The sequence below is a fragment of the Electrona antarctica genome, assembly GCF_951216825.1.
Source record: "Electrona antarctica genome assembly, chromosome: 20".
Classification (NCBI taxonomy): domain Eukaryota; kingdom Metazoa; phylum Chordata; class Actinopteri; order Myctophiformes; family Myctophidae; genus Electrona; species Electrona antarctica.
Genome location: NC_136801.1, coordinates 5,692,266 through 5,705,302, shown reverse-complemented (window position 1 = coordinate 5,705,302; position 13,037 = coordinate 5,692,266). Strand labels below are relative to the sequence as shown.

The following is a 13,037-nucleotide window of genomic DNA, read 5'->3' as shown; positions in this document are numbered from 1 at the left end:
ATGTGTTAAAGCCTATAGCTGCTCAGGAAGAGGCGAGGATCAAGGAGAATACACAACACATCATCCCCCCTTTGAAGGGAACAACAAGACACAAACATCTATTCTGAATTGTTTTGTTTAGCCTTTCATGATAGACAAAAAAATTAAATGGCGCTCAAAAATGCAAAAGAGAAAGAAAGAGAAGGGGATGCTATAGCAATGTTATCGCTTTCCATGTACAAGTATCCAGATGGCTGTTGTGTGACTATTTGTATATGTGTGGCTCAAATCCTTTGACTTTGCATCTGTCCTCTACAAAGGGAATGGTGCAGTCCTGCTATCACCCACAGGCGTATTGCCACACTCTATCACACTCTATGCCAGTCCCTCGCATGTTAAGTGCTTGACAGAGTCGAACGTAATCGACGCAAGAATACATAAGCAACGCTGGGTGAGCGAAATAGCCCCTCAATAGAGGGTATGCGCATACATAAAGTGAATGGCAAATCGAGTGGAAAATCGAGTGGCAAAGTGACAGGCAAAGTGAGTTTAACATTGTTTAATGTCGTTTAATGCAATTAGATAGGACTTTTCTGTTTGGATGTATGGGCTGTCAAGGCTAGTTTTTAGCCACTCAGTAGGCATTCCTGCATAACTTCCTGGTTTGACGATGATGTCACACGCATACCCTCTATAGTTCACTGGCATGCTATACTTCCATCCTCTGTGCGGCTCTGGTCTGAATTCTTCAACTTTTGGTGTACTATAGGCTGGAGCTATATTATTTAGTGTTATTTGTAAGCCTGCCAACCTGCATGAGCTGTGGAGTCTAGGGACACGTGAAATGGGCCATAAAAGAAAATGGACGGATACCTGACGACAGGAGTGAAGAGACTGTGAAGACGACAGAACAGTCTGACCCCCTGAGAGAGAGAGAGAGAGAGAGAGAGAGCGAGAGAGAGAGAGTTTAGAAATTACAGTTGTAAAAAGCATTCAATTAATCTAATGTTCCAATACTATACGGTAAAATATACCTTGTCTATTTCTGTTACTTTTATTTTGCCGTTTAAAGGAGAATTCCATGCTAGAACTAGAAGGCTTTCTTACCTTTCTTTGTAGTCGTTACGTCCCCACCAAAGAGGTCCAGGTGTTATTTTGTGCAAAAGCTCCTTATTGGCTATTTCCCCTACCATAAGCCCTAAATGAATTGCATTGAATGGGAATTGAATGGGGCATTGGGGTGTCGCTCAAAATTATTATTATTTTGTATATACCCTCTCTTCATAATGTCAATAATATCCCAAGCGGCACACTTTACTACTTATTTCGCTGGAAATAAGCAAATTAACACCCCATAGCCCCATTCAATTCAATGTAATTCATTGAGGGCTTATGGTAGGGGGAATAGCCAATAAGGAACAACTACAAAGAAAGGTAAGAAAGCCTTCTAGCATGGAATTCTCCTTTAAGATTCATAATTAGCCTACTGTAGTGTACACATAGTTTGAATATGAGAATGACTGTTACCTTGGAGATGACATCCTGCATGTCACTTCTGGGGTGGTAGGTGCCATCATCGTAGCGAAAGCGATACAGCACAGGCTCAGGCTTGAACTGGTGCTTGTCTGTGACTGGAGACACAATTCATCAAGTTGGAAGTTCAAGCGGGCTGCATGTCACGCGCATAGCCTCTACTACAGTGGTTCCCAAACTTTTTCATGTCAAGGACCCCCAAATTGACACTAATTAGCCCGCGGACCCCCATTTGAAAACATATGGCAGGGACCCCCATGAGAGAAGAATTTTACGGCTCTAGCTGTGATTCTCAACCCGTTTCATTTCAAGGAACCCGAGTTTAAAATACACCAAGATTGTAGTTCAAGGAACCCGAGTTTCACATGCATTAGACTACAGACTCCCCATTTAATGACATTTCTATCTCTGGGAACCCAATTTATATTGTGAAATCAATGTTAATTTAACTCTGAGAGTGTACAAATGGAACCAAATGGACCTGTTAGGGTCCATTTGGTTCCAAACTATCATTTAGCTGCATGGGGACCCCCTGGAACTCCCTCAGGTACCCCTGGGGGTCCCCGGACCCCACTTTGAGAACCACTGCTCTACTAAATACCCTCTACTAAATAGTATATTCAATTCATTTGAACACTGTTTCTGAGACATAGTGAATTTCATTCTTATTTATCTATTAACACTGTTTCTGAGACATAGTGAATTTCATTCTTATTTATCTATTAATATTATCTAATATAATCCATGACGTCATTGTGCCGCCCTCATTGTGGCTGCAGAGTTTCTTCTAATGATCTAATATTTTAACTAGGCTACAAGTATATCTCATACAGAACACATGCTGACAACTGTGTTGTTTGGGTCATTCAATCAAATAAAACATGTTAACATTATTGAACCAACTGATGCACATTTCCCTCTTTATGTACTGTTAGGCACTGTTGGGCAGTTGTGATAACATTGAGAGGACGCATGAGAAGATGTTCGGGTGAACGTGTTGCGCCGACTGATTCAGTCACTCTGTGCAATGATGACGCAACATAGCCGTTCAGAGTATGGGAAGGGAAGGCATTGCAGAGTCCCCATTGGCAGGGGAATTTCTCCCTAAACCTTTTTTTGAGTGGTGTAAACCACTCCTACAACTGGCTTTTGTGTGCATAAAAAAATGACCATGGTTGCTATGTTCAAAATAATTTCTGACGTAATTAAATCACACCCGGGTGAACTGGATGACCGTAGCAACCGTGGTCATTTTCTCTGCACAAAAAAAGCCAGTTGTGAAATCACATCCGGGTGTGATTTCATTACGTCAGATCAGAGCTGATCAGGCTACATAATACCTTACCTTATTTCATTACGTCAGACATTACGTCAGACCACAGCTGATCATGCTATATAAAACCTTACACCACTCAGTTCACACGGGTGTGATTTTTACAAAAGTAAGTTGATAATTATGTATATTGACCAAAAAAATATATTAAAAAATAAATAAAGATATAGGGGAGCTGGGGCTGGAGATGAAGCTGGGGCTGGAGGGGTCTAACGCTAGAACTCCTATTCAATCGCGCAATTGTTTTTTGTTTACATCTGTTCTAGATGATGTGACAGCAACACTCCATGCATTGTTGACACTGCACTCTTCCTGGTCTAGCTGGTGTTAGACCCCCCCAGCTCCAGCTGCAGCTTCAGCTCCCCTATATCTTTATTTTTTATTTTTATTTTTTTTGGTCAATATACATAATTATCAACTTACTTTTGTAAAAAAAGGTTTAGGGAGAAATTCCCCTTTAAGCATAGTCACGAAAAAGTCACAACTAGCGCAGCGACTGAATATAGAAAACAAAACTCACTCTGAAAACCAGCGTTCCAGGCAGTCTGTCTGTATACGAGACTCCCAAACACACAAGGGGTCAAATATAACACTGCTGAAAGCCACCCATGCAGCCCGCCACCCCACTCTGCTTGCTTTAGGGGGCTTTGTTGAAGCCCCCACCTAATATAATGCAGTTGGCTCTGCTGCGTCTTTGGCTGTATAACCATGGAAGTTCCATTAAAATCCTTATGAAAAGCAAAGCTCGCTTCTTGGCCCTCGGAGCTATTCCTCTCTGTCAGGGAGAGCCTCAAAGCCCCATCTCATTTCTCTCTGTTAGGAAGCAATAAAGAACCCCAGAGTAATTTAAGATCCAGGCCTGGCCACCGGGCCGTAGTCTTTTGAGGAAAAAAATACATACTGAGAGCGGTATACGCACCATTAAATGTGAATGCAGTGCGTCAACCAGCACGCCACCTAAACGCATTGCACAACTCTCATCCGAGGCCACTACGCAGCCATCCAAGCGATTTTACACAAACACTGGGGCGAGAAGAGATTAATATTTATAATCCCATGCCAAAACATCGTGTCACTGGGAGTTTTTAAGTCGGGACATCTGCTGAGATGTGAATACGAGATCTGCAAAATGCAAACGCGAGGCGGTGAGGTCACTGTTGTAAAACTCTTAGCTCGTTGAATGAGGGATGTTCCATAATACACGCAGTTAGAACTCCAGGGTGTAACTGTAAATGTAAACCACTCGCGTGCTGTCTACTGTGTGTGTAATGCAGTGTCACTCATAGCCTACTGTACTGTACTGTACTGTACTGTACTGTACTGTACTGTACTGTACTGTACTGTACTGTACTGTACTGTACTGTACTGTACTGTACTGTACATGGTGTAATTGGTCATATAATAGAGCATCAAAGGAAGGAAACATCTGTAGTAAATCCGGAGAGTAAAAATGGCTTCTCTCAGAGTTAAAGGGACACTTCACCCTTTTTGCAAAAAAATATATATGTTAATGACGTTTAGAAGATTTAGAACACTATCCTGGGGTCTTTGTGTGTAATATGTGGTTTTAGTTATTTTAGACCTCAGTGTCCATGATGTCATGGACACTGGGCTCTGCACTTCCTTCCTGGACTACAATTTCCATAATGCTTTGGTGCACTGCTCCTCCTTGTGGATAGGGGGGAGGGCTGTCTTACTGAGACAACATGTAGTCCAGGAAGTAAGTGAGCCCTAACTGTGAAAATCTAAAATATCTAAAGCCACATATTACACACATAAAGACCCCAGGAAAATGTTCTAAATCTTCCAAACGTCATTAACATATCTTTTTGTGTCCCTTTAATTACAGCACTCGAGATGTTGCAGTGCAGGAAGAGGAGGTAATAAGAATAAGAGATGAGGGGTGAGTGGGTCACCTCCGACACCACCTGGTACAGAATAAGAGATGAGGGGTGAGTGGGTCACCTCCGACACCACCTGGCAGCATCTGCTGTTCGCCCACCCACCCACCTGCCACCCGATGTGGTGAGAAATTAGAAATATCGTGGACCTGACATTTGCATGGAAATTCAAACCAGAGACAAATAATTCATATAATGAATAATGTTAATTTAGCACCAAGGAGGCCTCTAGTCTTCGACCCACATTGATTATTCAGTATTTGTTCGTGTGACACAGATCCATAACAATCTGCGGGTCTACTCTTGAAGCATGTTTAGATGATATTATGTAAACACCAGCATTCCATAGTGTCTACTTATAGTTTCATTTTACAGATATTGTACGGATGTCAGACGAATGTTAGGTTCTTAGTTTACTTATGATTTGATGTATTACCTTGTGTTGTTCTTGCTTACTGTAAATGGCTCTGGATTAAAACCCATTCTGGGCGGGAACCCCTTTTGGTGTTAGCATTATGTTATGCTTTAGCTATTGAAAAATAGCAGATCTACAAGCTCATAGCGCGCCACCGAGTGGCGCGCTACGAGCTTGTAGGTCTGCTATTTTTGAAAAGTCGTGAAAATGTGGCGCAAATCTTTGAATATATATTTCAGAGCGAACATTTTTAACTAAAATATTGACTTCTGGGGGGTCCCTGGAACACCATATTTTGAGATGGGGGTCCGTGGCCCAATAGAGATAATTCTGGCGCGCTACGAGCTTGTAGATCTGCTATTTTTGAAAAGTCGTGAAAATGTGGCGCAAATCTTTGAATATATATTTCAGAGCGAACATTTTTAACTAAAATATTGACTTCTGGGGGGTCCCTGGAACACCATATTTTGAGATGGGGGTCCGTGGCCCAATAGAGATAATTCTGGGGGTCCTTGACATGAAAAAGGTTGAGCACAGCTGACATAGAAACATGGGTTTTTCTGAAAAATGTTTTGATTTTGAAGCCTTTTTTTTAATCGACCTCAGTCCAAAATGGGTTAAGAGCGTCTGCTAAATGAGTAAATTGTAAATGTAAATTGTGATGTTGTGCATCACTGGAGGAGACCTACCATGGTGGATGATTCCGTTCTCCAGCAGAGCCTGGCCCAGGTGCACTCCTTCCTCTGGGTTGTCTGTCTCACCGATCTCCATCAGCCAAGATACAAACTCACTGGGGAGAAAGCAGAACAACAAATGCACTCACAGGTTAATAGACCCATTAAGCCCTGAGGCCCATTCAACAAAATAACACTTTCAAGATTTTTCAAAAGCAGAAAGCACAATACAACAATACAGCAATACAATAAAAACAAAAAATATCAAAAAATATGTACATTTGAAAGTCAGAATCTTCAATAGATCAATTTCTATGTACCAAGATCACTGGATGCAGGTATAGTGCAGGAATATACACAATGATTAGTCTTTAGGGTAGTTGTGTTCCATTTGATATCCTTCTCCTATCACAGCAACTCACAAATCTTGCTGCTGTGTTTGCACATTGTTGTTGTTTTTTGTCATTGGTCATGTTTTCAAAATCTCCGTGTGTGGTTGTAATCTGTGGGAAGTATGTGTATCTGATGTCTTGGTACAATGGACAGATGGTTAGGAAGTGTAGCTCGGTTTCCACTTCATTTTGTGTGCAGTGGGTGCATAGTCTGTCTTCTCTCGGGATACAGGTCTGCCTATGACAGCCTTTCTCGATCGCAAGACTGTGCTCACTGAGTCTGTACCTACTGTAGTTAAGATTTTTCTTTGTTTTGGGTCGGTCACAGTGCTCAGGTATTCTGCCACTGCTTATTCTCTGTTTAGGGCCAGATACATTTTCAGCAGATGTACAAGCTTGTATGTCTGTCTGCTATTTTTGAATAGCTAATGCAAAAATGTAAAATGGCACGGATGCTTTCCCGCTTTAAACGGATGAACAGGTTTTCATGAAATGTGATCTCCTTAGAAGCATCACCACACGTTTGTTTTTCACACAAGGCTCACAGTGCGTTTTAACCATAGAGTATATAAAAGGATAGAGACTGAACTGGTGTGAAGCTCCGCCCCCCCAGCTATTCATGTCAGTGGAAGTTGCTCAGTGGCGTTTTGAAGCACCCGGAAGACTACCGGAAGTACCGTCTCAGAACGTCTACTTCCGCATTTGACCACCAAATTTTGGTGGTCAAATGCGGAAGTGCAACCGAGCGCTCAACGTTAAAGCCCAGCTGCACGGGGTTTCCCGGTCATGAATCCACGGGTCCGCCTGTAGTCCCTCCTCCTACCACTAGGGCCCAGAGCTTCAACGTTGAATAGCCTCACTGGCCCCTTGGTTTTAACAGCAGGCGACAGCCAGATGAATTTTCCGGAAGTGCATTATTTGTCTATGGGCCTGCTATCGGCGGTTGTCGCGAACGGCCGATAGTCGAAAAGTGGGTGGAGGTCCAGGAACGTCGCCCGAAAAAATTAAAATAATTCATCTTTTCGCCCGATAGCGGGCGATTAGGCGATGTGTCGCGCGATGCTCGCCTGCTGTTAAAAGCGCACCGTCAAGGATAGAAGTGTAGGTGAATTATTAAAAATCACACCTGTGTGAACTGAGTGGTGCAACTCCCCTCTCCCCCTGCCTCTCTCTCTCTCTCTCTCTCGCTCTGTAATTAGCACTAGGCAACAGTGCAACACTATCTCTCTCTCTCGGTTTCTGGCACAACAGCGCCACTTTTGCCCCTACTGGTACTCATAGCCACAAACATAGGTTAACACATACAGTAGGTTAACACAGACATTGCTGTTCCTTGGAGTGGTTGCACCACTCAAAAACCACAACATCTCTAGAAGAGGAAGTTGACGTGAATTTTCATGAATTACAAATCAGCGAAATCATCTCAATCAATGAACATGTCACTGTGGAAACAGTGTAAATAAATCAGAACATGTAGAAGCCTCATGGTGGCAGACACAGACAGAGCCTTCAGGACTTAATGGATAAAACTCATGTGACTCTATGGCAACAAACACTGTCTTGGCAAAGTGAAATGATGATTTATTTGCTATTGAGGGGCCACCGTCTGTCTGACTGTTTGTTAAAACAACCAGCAGTTCTTACTCCAACTGTTTGGCCCGGTTCTATCTTTGAAATCTGGTGCCAAGTGACACCAGAAGCTCCTAGACTTAGGAAGAAAAATGCAAAGAGGATTTTTGTTTGGCGTACATCACTTACAACTGCGATAAATAAAAACACAACAACCACTCTTCTCCGGAGACAAAATGAACTAAATAGGATAATTTTCTCTATAATTCAGCAATCCACAGAGAGATGGATGGAGAGAGAGAGAGAGAGAGAGACAGAGAGAGAGAGAGAGAGAGAGAGAGAGACAGAGAGAGAGAGAGAGAGAGAGAGAGAGAGAGAGAGAGAGAGAGAGAGAGAGAACCATCAGTAGCCTATCTGATTACAATCCTTGATGTTCCGTCTCCCCACAGAAGCCAAACAAACATCGCTACCAGTACCAATGGAATTCTGTGGTATCCCCTTCCAGCCTGTGATGGAGGGGCCGGGTGTCGCCATAGAGCAGGCCCTCATCAGCAGGCTGCTGAGGGCCTGTGATGGAGGGGCCGGGTGTCGCCATAGAGCAGGCCCTCATCAGCAGGCTGCTGAGGGCCTGTGATGGAGGGGCCGGGTGTCGCCATAGAGCAGGCCCTCATCAGCAGATGGAGGGGCCGGGTGTCGCCATAGAGCAGGCCCTCATCAGCAGGCTGTGATGGAGGGGCCGGGTGTCGCCATAGAGCAGGCCCTCATCAGCAGGCTGTGATGGAGGGGCCGGGTGTCGCCATAGAGCAGGCCCTCCTCAGCAGATGGAGGGGCCGGGTGTCGCCATAGAGCAGGCCCTCATCAGCAGGCTGCTGAGGGGCCGGGTGTCGCCATAGAGCAGGCCCTCATCAGCAGGCTGCTGAGGGCCTGTGATGGAGGGGCCGGGTGTCGCCATAGAGCAGGCCCTCATCAGCAGATGGAGGGGCCGGGTGTCGCCATGGAGCAGGCCCTCATCAGCAGATGGAGGGGCCGGGTGTCGCCATAGAGCAGGCCCTCATCAGCAGGCTGTGATGGAGGGGCCGGGTGTCGCCATGTATAGAGCAGGCCCTCATCAGCAGGCTGTGATGGAGGGGCCGGGTGTCGCCATAGAGCAGGCCCTCATCAGCAGATGGAGGGGCCGGGTGTCGCCATAGAGCAGGCCCTCATCAGCAGATGGAGGGGCCGGGTGTCGCCATAGAGCAGGCCCTCATCAGCAGATGGAGGGGCCGGGTGTCGCCATAGAGCAGGCCCTCATCAGCAGATGGAGGGGCCGGGTGTCGCCATAGAGCAGGCCCTCATCAGCAGATGGAGGGGCCGGGTGTCGCCATAGAGCAGGCCCTCATCAGCAGGCTGTGATGGAGGGGCCGGGTGTCGCCATAGAGCAGGCCCTCATCAGCAGGCTGTGATGGAGGGGCCGGGTGTCGCCATGTATAGAGCAGGCCCTCATCAGCAGGCTGTGATGGAGGGGCCGGGTGTCGCCATAGAGCAGGCCCTCATCAGCAGATGGAGGGGCCGGGTGTCGCCATAGAGCAGGCCCTCATCAGCAGATGGAGGGGCCGGGTGTCGCCATAGAGCAGGCCCTCATCAGCAGGCTGCTGAGGGTTGACCAACGTTTTTAAAGGAAAACAATCTACGGCCAATCAACCCTCGTCTTTCACTCTCCCCGCCATTTCATACTTTGCATCCTGTTACCCCAATTCCAGAGTCAACAGAAAGAACACACAAGGGTCACAATAATGTAATTTTATCAATCCCTGCACCAGTCATGGCGCATTCGGTCAAAATGTGAAAAAGGTAGAGCTTTCCCTCTTCCACAATGGGATGATAACAGCTGAATGGGAGCTGGCTGCCACAAGCATTCTCTCTGATGAATTAAACTGTCCCAGGAAGCAGACCACAAATAAGACCCCACCGCTTAACCCATTCTGACCTGAGATCAGATTCTATAAATGTCTTCTACATCCTGACAGTTTTCTGAAAAAGCTATGTTTCTATGTCAGTCGTTCTTGGATTTTTCAAAAAATAGCAGATCTACAAGCTCATAGCGCGCTATGAGCTTGTAGATCTGCTATTTTTCAACAGCAAAAGCATAACATAATGCTAACACCAAAAGGGGTTCCCGCCCAAATGGGGTTAAATGGGAGGAGTTCGAGACCCCAGAAATAGCTCTGGGGCCTCAGAGAATCCAGAGAGAGAGAAAGAGGAGGAGAACGAGAATAAAAGGAGAAACATTTCACAATGGAGGGAGTGGGCCGACCCGAAGCCCATAGGCAATATGGCATTCATCAGGGAACATACCACGCTGGTTCCAATTCACCAATCACGCCTACGTATTATCTTCCTTAAAGAGTCCCAAAGTCAATACAAGGGGTTGTACTGTTACTCAAATGGATGCACAGAAACCCAGCAGAAACCTTGGGGCTGTCCAGTGTTGATTTTGACAGCACATTTGTTTAGTTTTAGTCAGTCTTTTGAATACAATTTAATTTAGTTTTAGTCATATTTTAGTCATCTGAAATGTTTTAGTGTTAGTCTAGTTTTAGTCTAGACTAAAAAACATCATACGATTTTAGTCGACTAAATATACAGTTCATTTTGTCGACAAAAAAGCATTGTGGGTAGGCCTTGATGGCGTCGTAACGGCTGATTTTAGCCAACATGCATCGTTCCAAGTAGGCTAGTGCCCAAATGGCACCACTCTAGACATGGCAATTTGTGTATTTTAGTTTTTATTTAGTTTTTGTCACTGGAAAAAAGGTAGTTGACGAATATTTTTTTTTGTCATAGTTTTAGTCGACGAAAAACAACACCGACAGAAACTGAGCATAAACCCTGGGGCTGTACAGTTACAATAGATACTGTACGCCCCCCCCCCCCCCCCCCGCCATCTACAAGTCATACTAGCTGCATATTGAGGGGTAGGCTTTCACAGGACTCTAAAAGCCGTACCTTGAGGTACATGCTCACACCATATGGTCCCCTCGGCTCTAAGTCGACAAGGCTCCCACTTACCACCGACGTTTGATGCCTTTAATCTTTTCAGCTGACAGATCAATTCCTGCTCCAGACCGCAAAGGGATCTGGTATTGTCTGCAATGGACCAAAGGAGAAAGCTACTCCCCCATTCCAAACCCCCATACCATGTAACTCGGCCACAACTATGTCCAATTGGGCTTTCTGGTTGCTTTTTTTTCTCCCTCTCCCTTGCTTTTAAAAATAACCATGATGTTGAAATGACTGTTTAAGCTGCAGTACCTCGAGTCAGATTATTACCCAGTCAAAACATCTCCCGAAAAATTTTAAACAAATGGAAACCGTGGTGGGTCATTCTGAAATTAAACTTGGGCGTTTCCAAGAAAATTCAGAGGAGGCTATACTACAATCAAGAGAACCAGAGTCCAGTCAAAAATAACACGGGTCCCAGGCTCATTTTATTCATACTCGTATACTATCATGCATGTTTCAAAATGGGTGTGCTTTGTACGCCTTCGGGACTATACGGTTTGAAACAGTTGGCTGTCATTATGAGCTACAACCCAGGAAACAGGCAGGAATCGCTCACAGCCGCATCCATAACCATATGGCTGTTGATTTTATAACGGATTCAGCCACACTATATCAGATGGTGTTAGATTCTCGCTTTCACAACCAGTCATACAGGATACAGGTCCCACAGTGTTCAAAGATGATGGTAATTGGGTGCAGAACAAGCGAGTGAAAATGTGCAATAAGACATTGAATGTCAACAGAGTATAGCCGAAAGGAACCTTTATAAACCCTTAACCAATTTTGGGCGGGAACCCCTTTTGGTGTTAGCATCATGTTATGCTTTAGCGATTGAAAAATAGCAGATCTACAAGCTCATAGCGTGCCACCGAGTGGCGCGCTACGAGCTTGTAGGTCTGCTATTTTTGAAAAATCGAAGAACCACTGACATAGAAACATAGCTTTTTCAGAAAACTGTCAGGATGTAGAAGACATTTTTAGAATCTGATCTCAGGTCAGAATGGGTTAAGCACATGCACATGTAGCATGCACAAAATAGCAGATCTACAAGCTCAAGCTCCAGCTTGTAGAGCTGCTACTTTTGGTAAAAGATTTGGTGTAGAGGGAAAACGGGAGCCAACCCTGTACTGTACTGTACTGTACTGTACTGTACTGTACTGTACTGTACTGTACTGTACTGTACTGTACTGTACTGTACTGTATATAGACCGCTGGGGGACCAGTCGACTAAGGGTATAGGGTTTACTTTAAGTGATTAACCCATTCTGGGCGGGAACCCCTTTTGGGGTTTTAAACATTGTTATAATTTAGCTATTGAAAAATAGCAGATCTACAAGCTCATAGCTATGAACCACCGAGTGGCGCGCTATGAACCACCGAGTGGCGCGCTATGAACCACCGAGTGGCGCGCTATGAACTATTTTTTAAAAATCATGAAATGTGGAGCAAATCTTTGAATATATATTCTTTCAGAGCCAACGTTTTAACTCAAATCTTTGCTTCTGAGAGGTTCCTGGAACAACATATTTTCAGATGGGTGGTCGGCGGCCACTACGAGCTTGTAGTTCTGCTATTTTTGAAAAATCGAAGAACCACTGACATATAAACATAGCTTTTTCAGAAAACTGTCAGGATGTAGAAGACATTTTTAGAATCTGATCTCAGGTCAAAATGGGTTAAGGAAGTGAGCTTACAGACATTATATCCTAGGCTTCATCGGAGCGAGAGAGGCGGAGTGCTACAGTATATATACACCATCACAATGTACAGTAAAGTGCTTTGGGGCTCAGTGGAACGTTTACTATCTCAGAGTGGAGATAAGGTGGGGGGATCAAGGTGTTAATGCACCAGAGGTAACAGAGTCTCTCACACAGTCAGAGAGTGGAGCCAGCAGCCCATGCCCTCCTCCCTCCATCACACAGTCAGAGAGTGAAGCCAGCAGCCCATGCCCTCCTCCCTCACACACAGTCAGAGAGTGAAGCCAGCAGCCCATGCCCTCCTCCCTCCATCACACAGTCAGAGAGTGAAGCCAGCAGCCCATGCCCTCCTCCCTCACACACAGTCAGAGAGTGAAGCCAGCAGCCCATGCCCTCCTCCCTCCATCACACAGTCAGAGAGTGAAGCCAGCAGCCCATGCCCTCCTCCCTCACACACAGTCAGAGAGTGAAGCCAGCAGCCCATGCCCTCCTCCCTCCATCA

At 45.1% G+C, this 13,037-nt stretch overlaps 1 protein-coding gene across 2 annotated transcripts in view; it reads right to left on the bottom strand.

The window, feature by feature from the left end:
• The window catches only part of prex2 (phosphatidylinositol-3,4,5-trisphosphate-dependent Rac exchange factor 2), a 218,828-nt gene that overhangs the window by 129,570 nt on the left and 76,221 nt on the right, over positions 1 to 13,037 (bottom strand). For both annotated transcript variants that reach the window (XM_079488991.1, XM_079488992.1), the window contains exons 11-13: positions 5,851 to 5,951; positions 1,507 to 1,610; positions 853 to 902 (exon numbers count right to left, since the gene is read on the bottom strand). In XM_079488991.1, coding sequence (XP_079345117.1) covers positions 853 to 902; positions 1,507 to 1,610; positions 5,851 to 5,951 — 255 coding nt within the window. The remainder of the gene's footprint in view (positions 1 to 852; positions 903 to 1,506; positions 1,611 to 5,850; positions 5,952 to 13,037) is intronic.